Raw genomic sequence first — 27225 nt, forward strand, 5'->3', positions numbered from 1 at the left:
GGGACCCGTGTGCAGGGTCCACAGCTTACACCAGGCTCCTAAGAACAGGTGCCTGAACCAGAACAAATCAGAAACAATTCAATTACAGGAGCTCTTTTCTCTCAACCTGGCTCATGAGTAGACAGATTTAATACCGGACATGGAATTAATTTATAAATCAATTTATTTACAGATTTCATCTTAAAGTACGTTTTAGTTAACAAATCTATTTACAGGGTATACATGGGACTTCCCAGTTATTTTACAGAGCGTACTTACAAACCACACCCTCAGTCTTCTGTGCAGGCTTCTAAGAGCTGCACGGGGTGTCTATTGGCTGAAAATGGCCTGATGCGCAGGCTATTCACACACACACAGTAAACGGGTTTATTTTTCATGTCTGCACAGTACAGTACACACAAGGAGGCTGAGCCCCTAGAGAATGCTTTGCAATGTGTAACCAAGAAGGCTTGCAAAGTCCAGAAGGAAAAGCTTTGAAACACAGGTTAATTAAAATGACAGTACCTCCTTTACACCAGTTTACACTTCCTTCACATTTTTATAATACAAAGATTTTATTGAATTGTTGCACAACCAGTTTAAGATGATTTGTAAACATGTAAATTCCTACAATTTGCATTAAACGTCATTGTAGTTTCTATCACTTGCTCTTTGAATTAATGTTTTATTCACTAGTATTCTTAAGGTAGTAAAAGGAAGATGTAAGTTTGAATTTCTTGCAGAAAAGTTATGAGTCTCTAATGCTGTGCTACAGAAATTCTTTTGCAAGTACACACTTTATTCAAGTATTGCAAAAAGCTAAGGCCACTTTTTTTCAAGACAAGAAAGTGAACAAAATTGTTTTTATCAATAGGCCACAACTCTTATGAGAATGCAATCTCTTTTGAAAGATAATTTCTCAGAGACCTGTAGTCACAGAAGGAAGTCACCTTCCTTAACTACTTTTGAGCTCTTCCCACTTTTCCCTAGAGTAAAAATTCCTGTTTAGACCTGAAGAGGGAATCGATACCCTGTACTAGTTTAACCCAGAGTTAACTGCCCTGGATAGCACAAATTGTTGGGACTCAGAAGTGACTCTGAAGCCTACATGGTGGTTTACTACTAGGTTCTGACAGTGCTATTCTAAAAGGTATTACTGCGAATGCAAAGATCATTTAGAGGAATTAATGCGGAAAGACAGGAGGGGACAGGGTGTGGAAGAGGGAGCAAAGATTAGAAAGAGGGCGTATTTAGGTTCTTGGTTATGAGGCAGAGCTTCATTAAAAAGACCCCAGTATGGAACGAGTGAGTGGCTGGGTGTCCACACCCACCATTCCTGACCCTAACAATAACCCATCACAGTTAGAGCCAAATAGTTAAAATAGGGAGAAACCCGTTATCTCCAGATTCTCTTGTTTTTGCTACCAAACTGCAGGTATGATTGCTAGCAGAGGACGAGACTGGCCTATTCCTGCCTGGCATCTGGAATGCAGGATCTTGGATAGTGAAGACAGCTGGAGGAGGTTAGGATGGTCACTGCCACGGTCCCGGCACTGTCCTGATTGCTGTGTCCTTGGACTTCTATTAGTATGTTTTTCCCTTTCTGGCATGATAATGTAAAAAAGTACAAGATACACTTCCTTATTAAAAATTAACCTTGGGTCCAAAGAATGAAGACATGAAAACCTATGTTCCTATTATGATTTGATTTTCATTTATAAAAACTTATAGCAGCTGTGAAGTTCGGTATCATAAGGACAATATGATCCTACAAACAGTCAAGGGATGGACACAGATGTCTGTCTTCTAAAGAACACAAACTGAAGAGAACTCTTTGCTTTCATTGGCCACATGAAAACCATTTCCACACTACTGGCTAATAACCTCAGGAAACCTTTGCTTCTCTTGGTCAACGTGCTCATTATGGCTAAGGACGACAGCTCAACAGCAAAAGCACAGAAGAGGCGCTGAGGAGCACCCACCCACCTGAGCAGTCAGGAGCCCCAACTGGAACCCTTCAGTGCTTTCTCATTGTCAAGAGCTAGCACACCAGTCACTGTGCAAAATGCAAATATCCAATGATGACTTCAGCAAACGCTGCGTAATGACAGGATGAAACGGAAGAGTGACGTGTGCAGAGTAAGACAGCAGATGCAAAGGCAAGTCGGGAAGGAAGATGCAGAAAAGAACAAACATGCATACTTAAGGGTTACGCTGTCTTTGGGTTTCCTAATGTGTTTTGAAGCCATAATGTCCAGGGTATTGGTGAGTGTGAACCCAGCGGATGTCTTACCATGCTGCTCTGGTTGGGACTGTTAAGGTTAAGGCATTTACACTCACGCCTCAGATCATCCACATTCTCTGGGATTATGAAGGACAGGGCTGATGAAGAGAAACAGTCAAGAAGGCAGGTGCTCAGGGCCCAGGAGAGCACCCTGTGCTCGAATGTAGCAGCTGGAATCTGGAGATGTTCCTCAGATACAGGTAATAGTTGTTAAGATGCAACGCTGCAAGAAAGGCAGGACTAAACTTGAGTCTTTCAAGTCATCTCCCGCTCCTGCTGTCACGGGTGACGCTGTAAATGCCTGTTGTCTTTTCAATGAGCTGAACTCACTTCTTCAGTGTGTGTGTAGATTTATTAAAACTGCAGATTTCCTGTGCGAAGACAAAACTAACTGTAGACGCTTCGAGACGGAGGTTTACAATTGTGAGAGTCTTTCACTTCTCAACAGGGACACACATTTTCAACTTAATAATTTATCTTAAAATAAATTAAAAATATTCCACAGAGCAAAACAAGCACGCAGACTATAGACAGTATCTTCTTGTCTTTGGTGCACACACTCATTTCCTAAATCATTCAAGTAACAGCATCCGACTTCCTCGGGAGATGGGGATTCAGAGTTTGAAGGCCAAAATGAGTTACTCCCACTTTTGCCATGCCTGGACACCTGAGATGGTCCTGAGTAGCTACGATTCTGAGAGCAGCTGGTAGAGGTTAGGACAGATGAGGACTGAGCAGGGGTGGGGCGAGGGCGGAGGAACAGCCCACAGCAGTCCTGTAGCCTCCCTCGTCCTCACTGGGAGGGACATTTGTTTTCCGCAGACAGGAAAATTAAACACAGTGCAATGGGTTACAGTTTTTAGGTGGTGTCCAAAGCAAAGCTCCCACTTATTTCTGACATCCACTTGGTGCTGTTCAACTTCAAGAATGGAAGAAAACGATCTTCAAGAAGAAATAAAACTCCAGAATGTGAAATAGGCAGACAACCATGAGTTTGCCTATTTTAGAAGTGGTTATGGGTTTAATACTGCAGAGACTAGAATGTCCACTTATGAGTTTCATTGTATAGACCAGGATTATGTTTTGAAAGTTAAAAGATGAATTTATGTACCTCTCTTTCCTGATGAGACTCAAGTCTCATGAGGAGACTCAGGCTTTGTCTAAGCTCAGAGGTCGTCTGGTGTTCTCAGCCCTCATCTGAGACCTAGTAGGTATGGGTGCTAGTGAGGTGATACCAAGTCTCATCACAGAGTGTGACCCTGCCCACGGGAAAGGACCACACAATCCAGTGGACAGTCTATAAAGGCAAAGGCTGCACTACCAGATACACCACATTGTCCCATGAACTCCAACCAGCCGTCCATAAGAACAGGTTCGCGGTCCAGAAGCACTCTTGCTATGGTGGAGATGGGGTGTGTATCAGGAGGCAGAAAGGCCCAGGACTCATGTTAGCACTCAGTGTTCCATTTATTTGCAAGATGTCACACAAGTAGCATTCTCCCCTGCTTCTCACTGATCTGATTGAGAACGTCAATAGTATCTTTGATCAAGGCCTCAAAGATCCCATCAGCCAGCTGCATCTTCACACACAACTCATCCTCATCATAGTTAACCCACTGGGCCTCCTCTTCGTGGAGTTCCTGGACCTGGACATTAGAAGGCAATACGTTAGCAAATTTGTCACACAGAGCAAGGAACTTACACCTCCCATGTTATACAGAGTCCCGTCCACAATGTCCCAAAGAAATAATGTCAATACACCTTTAAAATTGGCATCTGAACTAAAAATAGCCCCATTTCAACATGACGGTACTCCAGCACATTGTAGCTACAAAAGACAGACTGACCACAAGTCCAGCGCTGTGTTAACATGAGTGGATGCACACAGGAGCTTACGGGAAAGACTAGATGGTGCACTGCAAAGGAAAACTCTACTCATTCGACAAAGGTAACATCATTCTAGAGTATTCAAAATAAATGACGGCCATGGTGGTGCAGACGACCTGTGACTCTGCACTTGGGAGGCTGAAGCAGGAGAATTGCAAGTTCAAGGTCAGCAAAGACTACATAGGCTGCTTCTCAAAACAAAATATTTTTATAGATCCAACACTGATCAAGTTTATTTTTAAATTACTGTTACAATCACTTGCTTTTCTTGCATTTTTGGGATTCCTAGGCAAATGAAAACTAATCAAGTTAGAAACAACACCAGCCCAGGCTTATTGCTTGCTTATTGTCTAAACTTTCTTGGCTATAATTTTAAATAACTACACTCCAAGAACACACACATTGGCCTTCTTATGACTGCAGTGTAGCTGGAATGGAGACTGGGTGGAAGCAGCCCTGAGTTCCAAACTCATCAAAACTACTGCAGTTACAGGATCATTAACTCAAGTCTAATGGCAGAAAACCAGGGGAAAGTTCCTGGTTTGTCTTGATTTTGGTGTCATCTGGGGATAGGCAGAGTAGGGGAAGTAGGGAACTAGTTAGTCCTCCACCTCCCTATGAAGGAAGCAGTGACATGACTTGCAGGGCCCACAGCACCTGGAGGCGGGAAGGAGAGCAACACAAGTTCCATGTGCACACATCTATCTCGGTTGGGCCTGACACATCAAAAGGTGATGATATCACTCCTTCTCTTCGGAGGAAGTCTCACAGCGCTACAAATGTCTGTTTGCCAATCTGTAGCTGTGGAACGGATGGCTCTACTGAAGAGGGTCTATAGCCCAGTAAACTTACGGTCACTCCTTTTCAGTGAATACAATGAACAACATTACTAAAGAGAGCCCATCCTCAAACTACTTTAACCCAGATTCCTGTGTTTACTAAGCCACAGAATCACATGTAATTTATAAGAAATGGATCTAACCTACCACGGAGCTGGTATGAAGGCCAACCTAATGCTGTGTGTACTGGGGAGCGACCTTGCTTAAGGAAGTCTAACAAGTAGGTCTTCATAAGAGACTTCACCTTCTCAGTTAAGTTTTGTGAAGAAGGTATCGGTCTTTAAGAAATACTTTTATGCTTGCAGTAGACATAGCTAATGACAGTATTCATCATCTCTCTGCTGTGATGTGGATCCTCCCCAAATACCATGCAAGGTGCGATGACTGGAGAAGCACTGTGGTTCCTTAAGACCAGTTGCCAACAATAACTATTGCTTTTCCCCGGGGGGCGGCAGGCTCTGTGGGGCTGAGTGAGCCCAGTAGTACAGCACGTGCTACTTAGCATGCCATGAAGCCCCAGGTGCAACTGCCAGCACCACAGGTCAGGAATCGTTTCTGTCTTAGAACCAATACACTTCCTCTCTGTCTGACTCTCAGATCAAAGCCCACCATGGTACTACAATGACGATTACAGAGCTGCCTGTCATTTCCTTCTAGTCTTCAGAGTCTACTACACACACAGCCTCCAGATATGTGTGCTGTTGTGGGAAGTAAACAAATTCACTAATTTAGAAATAATAAGTCAGTCTAACAGTAACCCCCCACATGCACAAACTGGGTAACTGCTGACTAGACGTGCACACACACACACTGTAAGACTTCTGAATGTACAATGATCAAAAATCAAACATAATGGTTCAGAGGGGTTTCTGGTATTACATGTGTTATATCACTATGGTCTTGGTTCAGAATAAACAACCTGCACTTTGCACTGTGTGACATTATGCCTGCTATATTATCAAAAGGTGACCCAAACACCTCAGTTTAGATTGAGACTATTGTATGTTACAACTTAGTGTTTTCTGACTTTTAGGAAACAGGATGATGGGAAACAGAACTTTGGTGTTTTCGACTGTAAACGCCTCAGATGTAAGCATCAAACTAGTCAGTAAGTCTTCGGACTACATTGTGTTTGATTTAAAAAGTGCTGTTTGAGTTGTTGACTTGAGTCTCATTAAAAAAAAAATCACTGAATGAATTTTGGCTTGAAATTAGAACAGAATTTCCAACAACTTCTGAGATGGTTCAAATATACTCTGCCATTTTGCACTATGGGTTTATGCAAAGTGGCACTCAGCCCCTATGAAATCAAAGCATCAATCAGCTCTGCAAATGCTGAGGGCGCTCTACATCCCGAGTACAAAATAGCAGCCAAGACTTGATTCTTTATGTGAAATAAACAAGCACATCTACTTCACTGGCACTCAAATGTGTTTTAATCAATGTTAAATTTATAGCTATACAGCCAGGAAATGCTTTAAAATCCTTGATTTATTATCAGTGCTCGGTTCGTAGACCTATATACCTGAGACTGCGTGAAGATTTCCCAGACAAAGCAGGGAGGGTGTGAAAGGGGAAAGGCTTAAACCATGGCAGGGAACTGTGAAGAGAATGTGGCCCAGGTCTTCACAACGTCCTTGTGGACAAGCTGGGGAAACAGGTCACATGCTGTCTGACTAAAGCACAGCTCTCCTGGAAGGACTTTCTACCTCTGACTTGTGTGGGCCTTTTGTGCATTCATTCTGCTCCCGTCCCTCCACTATAAACCGTAGTCTGGACATCTGTCTGTCTGCGAGGCTGTGAGCTCTGAGAACTTTCCATTTGTAGTTTCCCAGTGCTTAACACAGTGTAAAGAGAAGGTGCTTGGTCAATGTCTGGAATATAGGTCCTTTTAGTGATTGCAGAAATGCTCATTTTACAAATTCATGGTTGTGGGTTTTTTGAGTGGGTCTCACTTTGTAGCCCTGGTAGGATTCAAACTCATGGAAATCCTCTTGCCTCCTCAGCTTTCTGAATGCTGGGATTACAGGCAAGCTCAGTTCTTGTTTTTCAAACAATGACTTAGATGGAGGTAGGCATATCAACTGCAGATAACACGATCTAGGAAATATAGTAGTTAACTGCAGAGAAAGAACCAACAAATGCGGTAAGCTGGGATGATGCCAAACTTCACAAGATCAAGGGCTTGTAATGTAGGACTGGGGGTGGGATGACCCAGCAGGGTCTTCAGACTGTGATTCTAGTCACTCCAACAACTACCAAAGTTCCTGAAAGCAAATCCTGGGCTTCTCTCTGAGGCCAGTCTTAGAAGCCCCAGGGGAAGGGAGAATGGGGAGGGAGTCCATCAGGAAGTTCTAATGGCTTGTAATTGAACATCTAAAGTGCAGTTCCTGCTTGGCCTCTCCGGTCTCCTGCTTAGGGCTTTGCATTGCGGCTAACTCTTGCCTTTAGTTCTCCTGCACACTTCTACCTATGCTGGCTGTAATGCTGCAGAACCACTGATGGGTTTGTGGGCGCCCCTAGATAGGCCTACTGGATGGGTACCTCAGCTACCATATTTGATGACTCTCACCCGGCAGAAGCCAGATTTGTTTATCATTCCAACTTCTGAAATGGCAGATATGGTTACATTGGAGGGGACAGCAACCTTGGACAGGCAACTCAGGCCAGGGACTCTGAAAGTAGCAGTTCTAGAAATGGTTTTGGAAGGGGTGCTGGTTTCTCTTCTCCTCCTGACTGTGGGCTACACATGAGTTGGGAACTAAAGCTCTAGTCCAGGCCTTTATCCCTTGTGGTCAACAGCTTTGGGGTTGGGTCTCTAGGTTTTCATGACAGCAATGGGCTTCACCTATCTATCCCCTAGTGTCAGCTCACTCCTAAATGATTTTAGGGTTGTCTCTTTAGAGTTGGGGAATGTTACTGCAAGATGAAATCTACCTATAGGTGGAGACATACCTCTGCCCTCCTCCCTTAAGTTCACTCAGCTGGACAGGTCAAGGACCTGGCTAAGGAAGTGTCTCAAGGAAGGTAGATTGTGTGCTTTTCCTTCCTACAGTCCCTCTCAGCTGCCATGAGGTTTGGCTGCTTCTGCCTGCCTCTCTAGTCCTGGAGCTGACCTCCATGCAGGCTTCTCTCAAACAGCATGGTTTCCCTCTTCTCTTCTCTATACTCATACCCTGGGCAACTATGAGAATTATAGATTGCCTGCCCTGGGGCTGGGCCTGGGAAGGGGGGGGGGCAGAGTTCAAATTCTAATAAACTGTCATCAAGCTTTTTAAAAAGGAAGGGGGTGGTGGTGGGGAGATGGCTCAATGTACAAAAATGAGGCTCTGAATTCGGATCACTAGTGGAAGCAGGGCACAGCTGCACACCTGGAAGTCAGGGGACAGCCAGTGCCGTGAATCAGTGAGTGAGCTCTAGCTTCAATCCAACCAGACAGTTTCCAAACGTAAGGGTAGTAGCAATAATGGAAGACACGGATGAGCAGACAAACTGACATTTGCATACATGAGCATACACCATATGTTTAAAAGGAAATCCTAGTATTTGTAATGAAAAATGAATCTAGAAAAATTAGACTAGTAAATACTAACAAAAATGTGGTCTTATTTATATGTGATCTTATTTCTGCATCATAGATATACAAAGAATGAAAGATGTCAGTCAAAGGGTCCCTGTCCAACCAGAGAAGTAAGCAAGCTCTGGGATGAACTGTACAGAAGGATGACTAGAGTAAAAAAATAATGTACTTTATAGTTTGGGCCTGAAGATGGCTCCCAATCACTGCCCTCCCCTTCCACTATTAAGATGTTATCTTCATAAACTTTGATGCCAAAGCCTTACTAACAAAACACAGTAAATGTTTATGTGCTGAACCAGTATAGAAACTACCTGTGCCTGTTTCTTTCACGCATACTTAAAATACTTATCTAAGACATCTTGCTTAACAATTTTGGGTAGCTGTCTCCTACTTTTAAACCATTAGCTGTCTCTTCCTCCATTTTCACTTCAAGCATTCCTCCATGATTTCTTAAAGTTATAAATTTAAATGTAACCATGAAGTTTTCCCCCCTTAAAGTCCTTGCTTCAAAAATAAAGTCATTTAGGATAGACAACACATGGGGTGGGGAGGGGCGTTGTACAGTAGTAATACAGGCCATGCCTCTAATTCCAGCTCTTAGAAGGCCGGGGCAGGATGACTGAGTTAAGAGGCCACCCTGGGCTACTCAGTGAGACCCCGTCCCAAAAACAAAACAAAACAAAAAAAACAAAAGCATAGCACCTTCAATTATGCACTGTACTTAATAATGATAATAAGTAACTATTACTGGTTTGTTTATGTCTTGGCGTATACTTTTTATTATTAGAGTGTACTCCTATTTATAAATAAAAGTTTACTGAAAAATAGTATGCCCTATTAGTCCAGCACCAGCTTCATCCGTCTGATATTTACCTCGTTTCCTAAAAGCATCAAGCGGGCACATCAAGTGGATGACCTTGACGTTCTAGGTTTGTGTGAATACTGTCCTAAGGATACATTTTGAGAGTGTATCCCTACTAAGCAACACACATGCCTGAAAATAAATACATATTTAATTCTCTCAATTAACTCGATCAGGGAGGTAGTTAACACCTTCACTTTGCAGGTCTGACGCTTGGCGGGGTCAGTGCACAGCTGGGCTCCAGGACCCACACTACTCACTCCACTACCTTCATCTCAAGTTCACTCAGGGGCTGGCTTGTCAACGCGTCCACAGAGTTCTGTTGGCTAAGTTAAAGTACTTGTTCAACAGAATGAAAGAAAGCCATTCCTCACACGAGGAGAGGAAACGCAGCAGATGAAGGTGTGGGTTCCAGTCTCATGCACTCAGGGTTAATTACATGCACTCCTCCTGTTGGAATCTCTCTGCACTCTGAGTTAGGGTAATGGGAGCACTGACCAGGATGTGATCTACTCGGTCTCTCTTCTTTCGTCCAAACTTCATCATTTTCTGCCAATCTGTTTTGTGGTTTGGCTCCTTCTTAAGACTGAACAGTTTGAGTACCTCAGTTGTTATGAAGTGCTGTTGAAATGAGAGGGATCAGTAAACCACAAGCATATCCACCCAGAGCCACACGTTTACAACTCCAGAGAAGACCTGTGCTCACAGACTACTTCTGGTAGAAGAACATAGTTTTCTTCCACTTAATTCCTCTTACAATAAATATGGAGGGAAGCATCTCAGATTCTATGTACTTAACAATTTTGTTTCTATAGAACATATAAAAGTAAAACCAATGGTATATCTTTAAAGAAAAATCACTTCAGAGTCGAGTTTTTAAAAGAACCACTGTTCTTTTAATAACAAACCTTTTACTTAGGTGCTTATGTGTGCATGTGTAAACATGTTCTCATAGGAGGCCAGAGGAGGGTGCTGGACTCCTTGGGGCTGGAGTTAGTCTGTTGTAAGCCACCCAACATGGGTGGGTGCTGGGAACTGAACTTGAAGAACGAAACACGAGTAGAACACATGCTTACCTGCTCGGCTGTCTCTCCCGCATGTCATTGCTAACTTTAAAGCAGGAAAACCGGTAAAGAAAATGTACCCTGTATCTCTGACCTGGGAGGTGCCCATGAGCAGTTAGGAGCACTACTGTACCAGAAGAGCGCAGGCCTCCATCTCAAACATTATATAAAATACTGACAAGGCTTGGCACAGTTCTGCTGCTCTGTTTGGGTTTTTGAGGCAGAGTATTATTACTTTGTGGCCCAGGCTGGCTTCAAACTCATTGTAATCTTCCTGCCTCATCTAGAGATGCTGAGATTATAGGCATGTGCCACTACGTGCATCTATAACATAGGAATTTAGCTATTAACAATCATCCTTAAAAACCTATTTAAAGTTAAAAATATTAAAAACTTAAATATGCAGTATGTACTCTATACTTCATGTACACACATGTGATATGCAGTATGTGCTCTGTTTCATGTACACACATGATATGAAGCATCTAGTCTATGCTTCATGTACACACATGTGATATGCAGCATCTAGTCTATGCTTCATGTACACACGTGATATGCAGCATCTAGTCTATGCTTCATGTACACACATGTGATATGCAGCATCTAGTCTATGCTTCATGTACACACATGTGATATGCAGCATCTAGTCTATGCTTCATGTACACACATGTGATATGCAGCATCTAGTCTATACTTCATGTACACACATGTGATATGCAGCATCTAGTCTATACTCTATGTATACACATGTGATATGCAGCATCTAGTCTATGCTTCATGTATACACATGATATGCAGCATCTAGTCTATGCTTCATGTACACACATGATATGCAGCATCTAGTCATGCTTCATGTACACACATGTGATATGCAGCATCTAGTCTATGCAGCATCTAGTCTATGCTTCATGTACACACGATATGCAGCATCTAGTCTATGCTTCATGTACACACATGATATGCAGCATCTAGTCATGCTTCATGTACACACATGATATGCAGCATCTAGTCTATGCTTCATGTACACACATGATATGCAGCATCTAGTCATGCTTCATGTACACACATGTGATATGCAGCATCTAGTCTATGCTTCATGTACACACATGATATGCAGTTTGCTGATGACCTTTATGTGTCGTGTTTTATTTTAGCTTGTTATGTTTCTAACAATTTATTGTTTATTACTTTTGAAGGTATTTCAATAAACAATGATCTCAGTGGAGGAGCAAGATACATTTGTAAGTCAGAATCGCTGGACAAGATTCTTAAACTGCTGATGTGAGCCCCATCCTACCACTGTGTCTGTGGACAGGCACATGCTGTACTCAGGAGAGTTACTGACTTGGATGAATGGAGGTATGAACTGTGCAGTGTACTTTGAAAACATTTCTGTGAAGGATTAGATGTACGTAGCTCAGGCTCTGCGGCTGCACGGTCTTTGTCATCTACCTCTCTTCTACTAACTGTGCTGCTAAAGCAGGGAAGCAGGAAACGGAAGCACAAGTATGTCTGGCTGTGGTTCAACAATACTTGATTTGTAAAGGCTATGGCTAGATACAGCCCATGACCCACAGTTAGCCAAACTCAGACCATACATAACATAGCTTATAGATAAATTGGTGTCTGTAAGCACAAAATCTTTTTAGAGGACTTTTTATGATTAAGTAAGTTTGAAAAACTCAACTCCTCCACCTCACTGCTGAAGAATAACCCTGGAGTCAGCAGTATTAACTGCACACTTGAGAGCAGAATTTCAGGCTCCTTCCTCAAAAGCTCCATTTTAAGCACCCCCAATGATTATGTGCATTAACTCTGAGAAGCACTGCTCTGAAAAGGAAACTTCTGTAGTCAGGCCCAGGAGCTCAAGGCTGTTATCTCAGCACTTGGGAGTCTCAAAGTCAAAGGACGGTGAGTCCAAGGTCAGCATAGGCCCGATCTCGAACAACACACGACAAAAACAACAAAAGCAAAACTTGCTGGTGTAAGAAAATACATGACCATGCAGGACCCACTATACCATTGTGCACGTCAGACCTGAGTGTCCAGCACCTGATGTTCCCGTTCACATTAACCCTCTACTGTTGACTCTGTGAACTACTACTCATGGTGTACATAAACAAGTGCCCACTTCTATGTCATTTATAGATCTGTATACATACACAGGAAACCAAAGGAGGTGACAGAGTCTGCAGCTTACCTTGATTTCATCAAGGTTATTGGGATTTTTCACACGTCGAAAATAACTAGAATTGATTCTACATGGCTTCATCCAGACAGGCTGATTTAAGTTGGGATCCTCAGCAAATATTTCCTCAAAAATCTCTTTTGTTAAATCAAAAACCGCCTTAACAGAGAGAAAAGAAAAGAAAGAGAAACACAAGAAAAAAGAAACAAAACAACAGTAAGAAATTGGCCCGGAACCCACATTTCAGACACTGGGTAAGGAACTGGTGGTGCCTTTGTTACCTGTTTGTAGACTCTTCGACTCGTGCTTCCTATGTCTAGCCCTTTACTGGCACAGCCGAGGAACTTGGCGGGAATACTGAAGCCATGAAGGTCCTGACCTAGCTCTTTCCATTTCCAAAGCTCCTCTGCGGCATTATGCACAAGGCTTTCGACCTCCTCTGCCGTATGGGGAACTACCGATAAGGTCTCACATGGCTTCTGGGGTACTCGCTTAGGTTCTGCCATTAGAGGTACGATTGTTTCTTCTGCCTTATTCTTTTGGATCTTGTGAGAAGAGCTTAAACCAAAATCTTCATCAAACCAGTCTTGATCATCTAATGTGTTCAGGAACTCTCGGCTGATCTCAAGTTCAGCAAGTCTCTTAGCTAGCTCTTCTTGCCCACTGGCACCAAACACTGGGCTCTCCTATAGAAAGACACATGCAAATAAAGGACCATTTAGTGACCTCACCTTACTTAACAGCTTTTAAAAGATAAAGCACACCTATTACTTATGCGTTTTAACATCTCTATAAGAAATGTAAAGTTACAATATAATGGTCACTTATGAGTAAGAAAAACCTATTCTCTTCCACTCTTCTGCTTATACAAACCTGATCATTAAATTTTATAATAAAATATTTATTCACTAGTTTCCCCTTTATATAGCATTAATCACTCTATTTCTGAAGGACTACACTAGGGCTGGGAAATGAAAACTCTTACGTTTGGTGATTATCTGGTTCAAGTTAATCAGAATCATTACTTTCCTTAGCTATCCGTGGGCAGCCTAAACAAGCCGACCGACAGCCTGAGTCTCTGTCAGAGAGGTGCTTCAGTTTTATCAGAATCACCACACAGCTGCTGGTCTCTGGAGGGTGCTATAACTGGACAGGCAGGCAAAAGAGACCTGCGCTGAGAACCACTGGAAAGTTCCAAAGAACGTGGAAGGAGGCGTGAGGTGTGGACTGTGAACAGTGCCATCCACATAGTTACTTTAAAAGAAGTTTCAGTTCCCGCGACCTGACAGTGTTCATGACAACCCTATGGTGACTACTCATGACATAACAGAGGGCAATTATACTTCAGACAGAAAAACAGCTGAGGATGTAAAAACAGTATTTAATAAGCAGCAGGTTGGGGAATGTCCACCCCAAACAGAACTAGTGTAGGCCTCAAAGGAAGGTAATCGGACTCAAGATAAATACTCACAGGTCTGGGACACATGTCTGGAGAAGAAATCTCTTCTTTTTCATCTTCCAATTCAGCTCTTAAAAAGCAACTTGGAACACTGAGTGACTGTTCCTCAATATTTTGGGGTGAGTCTTGGGGTAGTACTTTCTTTTGGTCAAGACACTCCTGATTGCTAAGCTGGATTTTCTCATTTCTAGCCTTTTTGACTTGTTGTAGCTGGCTAACTGTGTCTTTCACAAAGACCTGCAGTAAACTGTCTGTCAGTAAGCTCACTGTCTCTAGCTGCTGCTTTGACTTTTTTTCTTCACTTATTGATGACTTCAGCTGAGCTTCTAACTGGTTTTTTTCTCTTGTTAAAAGATCCAGAAGAGGAGTAGAAGGCTTTTCTGAAACTTGATAAGAAAAGTTCTCTTCCTGCTCTGCAAGCTGCTGCTGCTGTAATTCTTCAGAAAGCATGCTGGCACACACACTTTCTGAGGCAGCAGGAACAAGGGCTTTGTTCTCTTTACAGGATGTCGGAGGATCTACTGAAGACTGTTGGTGAACACGGACTTCTAGGACCTCAGGAGTGTCTGTTTCTATGTTAAGGCTTCTACCTTCGTCCACTGAGGCTTCTGTATTATGAATACTAGGCAATGATTTCTCACAAAAATATTCAGCTATATTGTTTTCTCTGTCTTTTAGACATTCTATATCTTTCTGCTCTTGGTACTGTTCATCTGAGTAACATTCTTCATCTTCATTTATGTCTATATAGTCATCGAAGTTTTCTAGAATGTGAGATATTTTTTGAGGAGGAGCAAAAATACCATGCTTCTCTTTGCACACAAAATACACAATACCATCATATGTTCCATTGTTGTTTCCTTCCGGCTTATCCAGTTCTACTCCAGCCCAAAATCCTTTAGCAAACGCAGTCTCACCTTTGAACCGAAGAGTACCTGGCTGAACATTGCCAATCAACACCCTATCCCCAATGTGGAAATCTGGTAGCTCCTCCATGGCAGAGACTGCAGCCAGAGGAAGGGGCTCAGTGCCCCCCTGCTCGTGGCCCACGTCACTGCGCTCCTTACTTCTCATTAGCTCTGTTGGGGACCTGAGCTCCAGCAGCCTTTCAGAGTGGACGCCACTGTGAACAGAGAGGCTTTTCTCACCGAGGCACTCGCTGATCTCCTCATCACTTCCAGACCCAGTAGTTCTACTTCGAGAGCTCCTCGTGAGCCATGACTTATCTCTGTGAGACTGAGCGTCTTTCCTGAGTGATGGCAATGACACCTCAGAGTCATCTTTACTAATCTCATCAGCAGAAATCCCTTTCTTGAAAGAAGACACTTCAAAATCTTCAGAGTAGGATGACTCTTTAGGGACAGAAAGTTGTCCTGACAATGTAGAGTCCCCATTCTCTCTGCATTCTTGCCCAGGGACGCCTCCTGCTGACAGGATGTCCTGACTGCTGTCATCTCTACTCGGATTGGACTGACTGTCTTCCTCTTTTTCATGAAACACTTCCATCGCTGGTGTAACTAAGTCTTGGTGCACATTAGCAGAGTCTGAGGGACGCTCTTTGCTTGACAGGGTTCCAGAGGTCAGGTCGAGTTTCAGGAGGACCTCAGATCCCCCTGACTGCTTACAAGAAGCATCTTCACCCTCACTCCTCTCTAGTTTTATGGATTCTATTTCCTCTATTTCTGATTTCTGAGTAGAATCTTCAGCCTTAGACTCTGACACGTCATAGATCTGATCAGGTGCATTTAATTCCTTCACAGGAGATAATGAGGGTGTGCTTTCGAGAGAATCTCTAGACTCTGTTTGTGTTTTTCTAGATGACAGAACTGGAGATGAGGCTTGCAAATGTTCTATCCGGCTGTCCAACTCGACCCCTCTCTTTGCATATGCAGATAACGACCTTTCTGATGTGGCCCTCTCAGAATATGACAATGAAGAATCTTAAAGAAAAAAAACCATAACATTATTAAATCACAATCTTTCAGTTCTTAGACCTAAAATTTAAATAAAAGCCAATTTTCAGTTAAGAAAAACTCTGGTCAATAAATATGACTTGCTCTGTTTATAAGTTTTTTTTTTTTTAGTTTTTAAAAAATACTGTACTAAGAATAAATAGAACATTAAAAATGTTTAAGTTGGGAATGATTTATAAAGTGACGTGGCCTAAGTTTATGACGCCATTATTCAATACGCTCTTTGGGAATGAGACCATGGAAAAGCAGGCTATATGAAGAATGTTATATGTCTTCAGGCACAAGAATGTGGGGGGATATACTTCCATTATTCTTCTTAAAAATGAAGTTTTGTTGGCTAGAGAGACGGCTTAATGGTTAGGAGAATTTGCTATTCTTGTAGAGGACCCAGGTTCATTTTCCAGTACCTACATGGCAGCTCACAACCATCTGTAACTTCAGTTCCAGGGGACCTGATGCCCTCTCCTCACATGACACACACATGTGGTGCACAGGCATACATATAGGTAAAACACGTGTGTGTGTGTGTGTGTGTGTGTGTGTGTGTGTGTGTGTGTGTGTGAGAGAGAGAGAGACAGAGACAGAGAGAGTCTGCCTGCCTGCCACAGGGTTGCCTGTTGAGTCCGGAAGAGAGAGTTGGGTCCTCTGGAGCTAGAGTTAACAGGCAGTTGTAAGCAGTCTAAGATGAGTGCTAGGACCCTAACTTGGAGAAACTTGCTCTAAGGTGCTGAGCCATCTCTGCAGTCCCAGAAATTCACTTCTGTCGCGGGAGAATTCTGTAGGCCTTAAACTACGCCTACACAACTTTGTTCTCTCGGGAACATACCAACATGTTCAGCAATGGATGCCAAGGACCCTCTGGAACGCTCTGACTCTGTCACGGATTTCCAAGTTTTTGCCGTTTCAGATCTGAAGTGGAAAAAGTAGTAAGTAAAACGGAGTATAATGCAGATACTGCACAACTGACAACTGTAAGCAGACATCTTTAGACAAGCTTCCCTCCTCCCTACAGCAGGTACCGCACACAGCGCCTGTTTCTGACCCTTGTCACTCTGTGTGGATGAACTTAGTGGGACATGTAGAGACCACCAGGCATCAGATAGCTTACCTTGCCTTTTTGGCTATAAATTTATCTAGATTTATAACCACTCAGCTACCTTTCTTGCTGCTATCTGAAGACAAACAGCAGGCCTCTTACTTCCCTTGCTTTATGTGTATCCCCCACCATTAAAATGAACTCTCCCCCTCCCTCCTTTCCTCCCTCTTTCCTCCAGCAACTTGTTCACATCTGTGCTCACCACTGAACCACATCCCCAGCCCCTCCTTGCTTGCCACCCTCCTTTCCTACAGCGCTGGCCATGCTGTTTGACTTCTGCCTTTTGCTTATAATAACTTAAATGTCGCTCTTTAGTTTTATTTACTGCTTGCTTCCCTTTTCTCTCCAGATGCATGCTTTTCTAGCTTTACCTACCCTTTATAACTATGCATATCTAATACAGAATCTCTCTCCTTAACACTCACACAACTCTATTAGTATGAATTACATTTCAAAATTAACACTTAAAACCAAAATCCTAAGCTTCCCACAAATCCACTCTGCTACTAGGGTAATGAAAGTCTGGCTCAACTGACTAAGAAATGCAGGAGCCCTCAATTTCCTGTTTCCCACTTTAATTAGACAATACCATGTCTTATAAATTTCTAAAGTATATCTTCTATTTTTATTACTGCTGTTAATTTGAGGCTTGGCTTAGACTGTTTTTCTTTTGGCATCTAAGCCTATTTCTTCTAATCTTTCCTCAATATAGCAGTCAGAAGGATCTCTGTGAATACGAATGTCTTCTGACATTGGAGACTGAATGTAGGGCTGCACATATGCCCTTTTTTTTTTTTTTTATTAACTTGAGTATTTCTTATATACATTTCGAGTGTTATTCCCTTTCCCGGTATCCGGGCAAACATCCCCCTCCCCCCTCCCCTTCCTTATGGGTGTTCCCCTCCCAACCCTCCCCCCATTGCCGCCCTCCCCCCACCAGTCTAGTTCACTGGGGGTTCAGTCTTAGCAGGACCCAGGGCTTCCCCTTCCACTGGTGCTCTTACTAGGATATTCATTGCTACCTATGAGGTCAGAGTCCAGGGTCAGTCCATGTATAGTCTTTAGGTAGTGGCTTAGTCCCTGGAAGCTCTGGTTGCTTGGCATTGTTGTACATATGGGGTCTCAAGCCCCTTCAAGCTCTTCCAGTTCTTTCTCTGATTCCTTCAACGGGGGTCCTATTCTCAGTTCAGTGGTTTGCTGCTGGCATTCGCCTCTGTGTTTGCTGTATTCTGGCTGTGTCTCTCAGGAGCGATCTACATCCGGCTCCTGTCGGTCTGCACTTCTTTGCTTCATCCATCTTGTCTAATTGGGTGGCTGTATATGTATGGGCCACATGTGGGGTAGGCTCTGAATGGGTGTTCCTTCAGTCTCTGTTTTAATCTTTGCCTCTCTCTTCCCTGCCAAGGGTATTCTTGTTCCCCTTTTAAAGAAGGAGTGAAGCATTCACATTTTGATCATCCGTCTTGAGTTTCATTTGTTCTAGGCATCTAGGGTAATTCAAGCATTTGGGCTAATAGCCACTTATCAATGAGTGCATACCATGTATGTCTTTCTGTGATTGGGTTAGCTCACTCAGGATGATGTTTTCCAGTTCCAACCATTTGCCTACGAATTTCATAAAGTCGTTGTTTTTGATAGCTGAGTAATATTCCATTGTGTAGATGTACCACATTTTCTGTATCCATTCCTCTGTTGAAGGGCATCTGGGTTCTTTCCAGCTTCTGGCTATTATAAATAAGGCTGCAATGAACATAGTGGAGCATGTGTCTTTTTTATATGTTGGGGCATCTTTTGGGTATATGCCCAAGAGAGGTATAGCTGGATCCTCAGGCAGTTCAATGTCCAATTTTCTGAGGATCCTCCAGACTGATTTCCAGAATGGTTGTACCAGTTTGCAATCCCACCAACAATGGAGGAGTGTTCCTCTTTCTCCACATCCTCGCCAGCATCTGTTGTCCCCTGAGTTTTTGATCTTAGCCATTCTCACTGGTGTGAGGTGAAATCTCAGGGTTGTTTTGATTTGCATTTCCCTTATGACTAAAGATGTTGAACATTTCTTTAGGTGTTTCTCAGCCATTCGGCATTCCTCAGCTGTGAATTCTTTGTTTAGCTCTGAACCCCATTTTTAATAGGGTTATTTGTTTCCCTGCGGTCTAACTTCTTGAGTTCTTTGTATATTTTGGATATAAGGCCTCTATCTGTTGTAGGATTGGTAAAGATCTTTTCCCAATCTGTTGGTTGCCGTTTTGTCCTAACCACAGTGTCCTTTGCCTTACAGAAGCTTTGCAGTTTTATGAGATCCCATTTGTCGATTCTTGATCTTAGAGCGTAAGCCACTGGAAAAAATTTCCTAAACAAAACACCAATGTGCTGCCCTTTAACTGGTGAGCAACAGCCTACCTCACTCCTGATTGAAAAATATCTAATTCCCTGATTAGGAAAGCCACTCAACTAGGGGCTGGAGAGATGGCTCAGCAGTTAAGAGCACTGACTGCTCTTCCAGAGGTCCTGAGTTCAATTCCCAGCAACCACATAATGCTCAAAACCTTCTGTAGTGAGATGTGATGCCCTCTTCTGGTGTGTCTGAAGATAGCTACAGTGTACTCACATACATAAAATAAATAAATCTTTAAGAAAGCCGTTCAATAAATACTTTATTTATTTGTGTATCGCAGGCTGAGCTTGTTATGTAGAGGGGTAACCTTGAACTTCTGCTCTTCCTGCCTTAACTTCCTTAGTGCAGAGATTATAGGAGCTGGAGCTGGAGTTACAGACGGTTGTGAGCCACCCAGTGCGGGTGCTGAGAACTGAACTTGAGTCCTCTGAAGGAACGGTATGTGTTCTGAATTACTGAAGAATCTCCCTAGCCCTTGTTTGTTTGTTTGCTTGCTTCCTCCCTTCCTTCCAGAAATGCGTGTGGGTGTTTTTCCTGCAATGTGTGACTGCTGCAGTGGCCTCAGATGCCAAAAGAGGTCACCAGATTCCCTGGTCCTAGGTTTACAGACTGCTGTGGGTCCTCTGGAAGAGCAGCCAGTGCTCTTAAATGCTGAGCTATCTCTCCAGCCCCCTGGATGAGGGCTGGATAATAATTCATGAGAGGTGCAATATGTATATCAGGCTAACTTGGGGCTCACTATGTAGCCTAGGTTGATTTAGAACTCATGATCCTTAACCTCCTGAATGCTGGCAGAAACATCGCACTCAGCAAAGCATTTTAGCTTGTTTCTGTTTTCTTATACCCATGGGGATAAAAATCCAGTCTTGCACATGGTATGCAAGTGCTCCACCATGAAGCTATCAAAATACTTTAAAAACAACTTTAAAGGCACACATCTTCTCACAGTAAAATATGAACCACTAAAACTGAGTGAGCACAAGGCCTTCCCAATATGGCTTTTCCTTATTCCTCCAGTCTCTCTGAACTCCAGTGGTACCTATCCAGTGGTATCCTATTTACCTTTTAGAATGTGCCTACTCAGTTTTTTCTCTTCGTCATTCACAAACACTCTTCTCTTTCACATATGCTTGTTTCTCAGAAGCCTCTCACCCACTGTCCAAAACAACAGGACAATAATATATATTCTACTACCACTATCTGGCCCCTTATATATTTTTACCTGATGTATAATATTCTATTACATGAATAGAACCAAGATTTCTTGAGACATTTCACTCATTTTTGGAATTAAAGATCATTTCCAATGTTTTATGAATATAAATGGATGTTATGATAAGCACAAAGTTTGCTATAATAAATATACTTAGTGCAAATAGAGATTTTTGGTATTACATATTTTATCAAGCTAGTTTTTTTAGACATTGGGTGGTGGAATTAGAGACTATAGATCTTTTTGCTTTCTAAAGCACTGCCTTGTTTTCCAAGGATCTACACGTAACTCTCGGTTCCTGCTGCAGTGCCCAGAGCCTGCTCTCGCTGCACCACCTCGGCCCAGGTTAACAACGCACACTTGATGACATCTGTACGTCATCATTCACTGTGTACTTGCCATATGGAACACTTTTATGTTCATCAAACAAACAAACAGACAAACAAACACAGTATTTTTACTTCTATCATTTACTCTTACTTAAAAAGTTCACTTCTACTAAACATCTTTCCTTATCCATTATCAAATAAGCAGAATACATGTAAGTTTTTACAGTTCTTACCTGTGTAGCGGATGTGGCTTGATTTTGGGTTTTTCAGATATGGAGGACAGAGTTTTAATTTGAAATTTGGATGTTGGGGATGTGTCCAAATCTTGGCTGAGCTCACCTTCAGTTTTCTTAATGAATTCATCGTAAGTCTAAGTTTGGAAGAGTTAGAGAAGTTTTTATTCAGAATGTTCTAAAAGGTATTTTAAATCGTAAGAATATTTTAAGATTTTAAATAGCATGATTTAAATATTCAACTAGTAAAAAGACAGAAGATAAAGATTCCCTCCCTGTTCCCATCACATCTTTACCACTGTAGAAAGCGAGGCAAGAAATTACCGTTTCAATTTTAAAAATCCCGAATGATAATCCCTCGGCATGCTGAGACCTTTAATTTGTCATATGCCACTTTCTGCAGTACGCACTATTATTCTGTGGCTTGGGGGAGGGGCACTGTGGATTGACGTTGGCCGCTTTAGCTGACCTGGAACTCACTCTGTAGAGTAAGAAGTTCGTGAACTCAGAGACTCATCGGCCTCTGCCTCCTCCAAGTGATGGGACTAAAGACTTGGGCTACGACACTCTGCCTTGTATGCTGTTTTGTTTCTGGTATCACTGACTGTAAACTTCTTAAGAAAGTACTCGGGGGGAAATTGAGTGTAATCAGTCAGAAGGTCCGAATCACTGACCCTGTTGCCTGGTTATTAAATGCCTACTCTTTACTAACCACCAGACTCCAACACGTCATAACTATCATGAGTGTGGCATTACAGTGAACCCTCTATCTAGGGCATCTCTTCCACTTGGGAGGCTGCACTTACTTGTCTAAGGCAACTGGACGTCGCAGCTGTAAAGAAAAGCTCGGCATGTTTTGTTCAGGCTTATCTATCTATGTCTGGCCTAAACTAGACTGTCAATAAATGTTCATAGAGTGAAAGAATGATTGATGGATCCTTGCTAATTATTATAAATTCTTAATGTCTGGACTAAAATCCCTACTACATAGGTAGAGAACTCTTGTCCTCTATATTATCTTCATCGGAATTAGCAATGTTCTGACAACTTCTAGTATTAATCACTAAGTAACCGCATATAGCATCTAGCTAGGCCTACATACTGGTATAGCTTCTCAGATCTGAAAGTGATACTGATCTAATTTTAATTTATTATTAACTCTGTGACTAATACAGTCCAATAGATCGTTTTCATATGAATCGCCATGTCTATTTATTTCTCTATGACATAATGTAATTTCAAAACTCAGAACACGTAACTCTCATTTCTATTCAGTCACTCAGCCAAGTGTTGGATGGGATGGGTCATATGGCACTCCACTCTTTCTAGATATTTCCTAGCAATGAAATTTTTTTTTTTAAGGTTGTAACAATTTTCTGAGACAGGATTTGGTATGTAGCACAGGTTAGGCTCAAACTTGAGCTCCTCCTGCCTCAAATCCCCACGTACTAGAGTGGTAACAGTGAGCTTTCTCAGCAGCACTGTTTCACTTATTTCCAGTATTACTTTAATGGCTTAGAGCTGCATGCCCAATCAGGTAAAGCCCAAATGCCTTCGTCTGGCCATTAAGTTCCTAGATGTCACCTCCACTTTTGAACTTTCCCACTGCTTTCCCACATGAGTTCCCAGCATAGCCACTGCGTCTCTGCTGCTGCTTGTTCTAAATCCCCTAGTGCTAGGGTGGAACTCACTATGTGGGTCAGGCTGGATTTGAACTCCCATTTCTATTTCAGACTCCTAAGCTGATTATAGGGATGTGTGGCTATCTGGGGCTGGTTATTTATTATACCTCATCACCGGGCTTGCTCTCTGTCACCATGGGATGCACCCATGTAAATGTTTATTACTTCCACATTTATTAAAAGGCCTGTTCTCATGGGAAGACATAGAATTAGAAATAAATAGAAACCCTGCCTTTTTCATTTATGGTCTGTGTGTCCCTGGATAAGTCCTTAATCCTACTGAAACTTAGTTTCCTTATCTGTGAAACAGTGAAGTACCCATACTTCATTGCTATGAGGATTAATTGAAAATGCATTCAATTATCTGATTTCCTGTCATATAAAAAAAGCCATTTTAATTTCGTAAGAAAATTAGTCAATGGGAAAAAAATTAAAAGGACAGATAATTTGATTCAACACAGCAATGTACTTTCTCGCACTTGGTAAACTTAAAGGTCTAACAGTTTCAAAGGTTTTGAAAATCTTAAAGTGTCCAGGCAGAAAGAAGCTGGGCAGCTTTCTCTAGTAGTGACATGAGACCAGACAATTGTAATAGCCGGAGTTCAGATGGATCTAGGACAGCTGGGCTAGGGCAGCAGGGAGAGACTGTACGGAGGCAGGGGAGTTTGGGAGAAGAAAAGAATGAAAAGGAAGAAAGGTGGAAGAGGGAGGGAGAGGGAGAAAGAAAGGGGAGAGGGAAAGGGGGAGAGGGGGAAGGGGAGGGAGGGGGATGAGATGTGTAGAAAAATCTGCCAGAGGCAGCGGTAGGAGGAGACTATGCAGATGATACAGGTGAGAGCCGAGCCAGGGCCCAAGACTGTGCACAGAGGAGTGGCCTGGCAGAACAGCCATCAGGGAGCAGGGACTGTAGGGGAGACAGTGTCAGGCAGCAGACTGTGGAGGGTGCCAGAGTTTAGGAGGGGAGCAGCCTGCAGCTGTCAATTAGGAGCTGTCCTACATCAGCCTATTTACCAGAACAGACGGGCAACAACAGTGAGAATATCTAGATCTGTCTGTCCATCCACTGATATTACTATTACTATTACTATTACTATTACTATTACTATTACTATTACTATTACTATTACTGCTTTTGAGGAGATTATGGACAAACTCTCTGTGGAGCTCTGGCTGTCCTGGAGCTCGCTGTATAGACCAGGCTGGACTTGAACTCACAGAGATCCACCTGCCTCTGCCTCCCTAGTGCTGGGATTAAAGGTCTGTACCACCATTTGCCTGGCAAGTACCACTATCAGAAAGTTTTTTAATATTTAGTGTAATACTTAAGATACCTTCGGGTTTGTTTTTAAAGATGATAAAATGCGACTCTACATGACTACTTTATTAGCAGGGAACACTGAGCCTCTCTTCCGAGCTACCCTTGGCGGCTGACCCATCCCCGTCTCACCTCCAGCTGTCTGAGCAGACTGGCTTCTTGGGCTTTCAGCCTTTCCTTTTGTCGTTTCCTCTGCTCCTTCTTCAGCTGCTCCACAACTGACTTTCTCTTCCGCAGCTCGCCCTTCAGAGCTCGGATCCTCCCTTCAATGTCACTCTGGTCAGATGTAGTTTCTGAAAGAAACAAAATCTTGTAATTAATTTTAACAAAGAATAAAATTAACTCACTAACTAATAAAGAAAAGCTATAATGCTTAAAGTTAATATTTAAAATTTTAAAAATTGAGCGTCTGGAAAATGTTATTAATAAAATTCATGCTTGTTTTCCTGTGGATCTTCCTTTGCCTTTAGCCTTCCTGATTACCATTCTAATTTCTAATGGTTCTATTCGTTTGTTTATAATTATTGTGAAAAGTGTGTGTGTGTGCGCGCGCCTGAGTGTGGTATAAGTGTGGAGGCCAGGGGACATCTTTTGGAGTTGATTCCCTTCTCCTGTGTTCCGGGATGGAACTCAGGTTGTGAGGTCTGCTTGTGAAGCAAGGATTCATAACTACTGCGCAACCCTGACCGCTCACTCTCTGAAATGTGAGTAGATTTTGAACAACCCTATCTTAGCAAGATATATAGTTAAAGTTTACATTTTTATGTTAGTGAAATTTGTACTTTCTATAAAAAATTACTTCTGGTAGCAAGATGTTCATAAAACTGTCCTTATATATTAATACATGATGTTATATTTTAAAAGTCAAATTAGGATAAAATAAAATGTTACATTCCCGAACTGTGAATCATTAAGTGAAGTCTTATCACATAAAATAAAGAAAAACACGTCCTACTGTTTCTTTGAAAGCTTTAAAAAGTACTAAAGTAAAACTGATTAAAATTTGTTTCTCCCCAATACTTTATTTCTGCACAGGAGAGGCCTAGTCACTGCAACAGCACGGGAACGCGGATTATAACCTGTCATGTGGAGGAATGGAAACAAACAGGCAGCGTTGGAACCACTGCTTACCTCACTGCACACAGTAAGGACATAAGAGAGCATCCCCACAGCTCAGCATCACACACTGATGGCGTTTCCACGCACCTCAGTACTCTCAGACTCATATGTGCACGGTCTCACCTTGCAACTAGGTTATCTCACATTAAGTTACCTAAGAAGCCGTCGAGATGCAGAGAGAGTACTGCCTCTTAAATATGGTGTGATCCCAATATCTGGGCTACAAAGCAAAGCTAAGTTCCCATGATCTCTCAGCACTGACTTAAGATGTACAAACAAGCAGGGGCAGGAAGGGACAACTGAGATCTTCACATGCTTCCTCTTAACTTTGGAAGAAAATAACTGGTTTTAGGTTGAAAGCTCTGAGTGCTTGGGGCTTTGTATTCATTTGCACAGTCTGGGTTAAAGTAATCGTCTCTCTGACTATCTACTTCTTTGGTCCGATGAGTTATTTGCTTCTAAGCCAAGAGTGGGGGCACAGTCCGTAATTCCATCGCTGGGGAGGCACAAGGAGGCCAGTCTGTCAGGAAAAACTAAGAGTGAAGCCACCTGTAGTGGTGCACAGCTTTAATCCCAGCACTTGGGAGGCAGAGGCAGGCCAATCTCTGTGAGTTTGAGTTCAGCCTGATCTACATAGTGAGTTCTAGGACAACCAGATCTACATAGTGAGACCCTACTGAAAAACAAAATAAAACAACAACAAACAAAACCTCCAAGTAATTTTCACTGTTTGACCTGATAATTCTATTTCTATCAACCAGACTTTAAAAATGTTGTATGTATTTCTTTTTTGGAGCTGAGGACCAAACCCAGGGCCTTGCACTTGCTAGGCAAGCGCTCTACCACTGAGCTAAATCCCCAACCCCATTGTATGTATTTCTTAAAGCATTATTTATGACTGTGAACATTTAAGGATATCTAGAAAACAATCATGAGGAAAAAAGCTGAGTTATGGTATATTATCTACCTTTTTAAAAAAGTGTATGTGTGTGAGGGGGTTCATATGTGTGTGGGTGTCCATGGGTGTGTTTGGTGGAGGCCAGAGATCAACCTTGTGTGTTTTTCTTCAAGCACATCCAACTTGTTTTCCGAGGCATGGTTTATCCCCAAACAGGCTAGACTGGCTGGCCAACAAGCCCCAAGCATCTGCTGAGCTCCTCTTGCCCTGGATAATATTACAGGCTCATGCCACTGTGCCCAGTTCCCTTTACGTACGGGTTCTAGGAACCAAACAGAGGCCTTCATACTTGTTATGAGTACTTCCCCGATTAAACTACTTCCCCTCATCCACCTCCTCTCACAGAAACAACTAAACCATCTTTACTTAAAAAAACAAAACAACAAAACCACACCCCCCTAAAACAAAACAACAAAAGAAAAAGCTAATGTCTTTTAAGAATGAATTTAAATGGCAATATATGTTTATCAATATAATTAATATGGTGATGCTCAATATTATATTCATTTTCCTCATAATTCTAATAAACACAGCACTTTCCCTTTAGAAATGCTTCCCAAGAGCAACAAACTCCTGATGCCTTGCAAGGTAGAAGCTATTCAGTCTTTCAAAATCAACATCCAACAGACTATGAACAGGGAGGGGTACACAAAAAAGAAAACAGAATGTTCCCGTTGCCATCCACGGGCGAAAGGAACACAGGCATGTTTCTCTACATGGCTCCTTTGAGATTTGTGCTATCCGTTCCACAACCCTCTAACTTCATGGTT

At 42.4% G+C, this 27225-nt stretch overlaps 1 protein-coding gene and 1 long non-coding RNA gene across 11 annotated transcripts in view; one reads left to right on the plus strand and one right to left on the minus strand.

The window, feature by feature from the left end:
- Positions 1-145: 145 nt before the first annotated feature.
- The window catches only part of Cep350 (centrosomal protein 350), a 140297-nt gene continuing 113217 nt past the window's right edge, over positions 146-27225 (minus strand). For 5 of the 9 annotated variants that reach the window (XM_087579988.1, XM_087579990.1, XM_087579987.1 and 2 more), the window contains 8 exon segments: positions 24511-24671; positions 21382-21518; positions 16942-17024; positions 14155-16082; positions 12965-13369; positions 12696-12842; positions 9930-10052; positions 146-3909 (listed from right to left, as the gene is read on the minus strand). In XM_087579988.1, coding sequence (XP_087436114.1) covers positions 3745-3909; positions 9930-10052; positions 12696-12842; positions 12965-13369; positions 14155-16082; positions 16942-17024; positions 21382-21518; positions 24511-24671 — 3149 coding nt within the window. In that variant the 3' untranslated portion in view covers positions 146-3744. 9 annotated transcript variants of the gene reach the window in all.
- The window catches only part of LOC120096287 (uncharacterized), a 38852-nt gene continuing 25683 nt past the window's right edge, over positions 14057-27225 (plus strand). The window contains exons 1-2 of one of the 2 annotated variants that reach the window (XR_015636047.1): positions 14057-14261; positions 25414-25522. This is a non-coding gene — a long non-coding RNA (uncharacterized LOC120096287). The remainder of the gene's footprint in view (positions 14262-25413; positions 25523-27225) is intronic. The other variant, XR_015636048.1, reaches the window with a different exon arrangement.

Source organism: Rattus norvegicus, chromosome 13, assembly GCF_021556685.1.
Source record: "Rattus norvegicus strain SHRSP/BbbUtx chromosome 13, alternate assembly SHRSP_T2T, whole genome shotgun sequence".
Taxonomy (NCBI): Eukaryota; Metazoa; Chordata; class Mammalia; order Rodentia; family Muridae; genus Rattus; species Rattus norvegicus.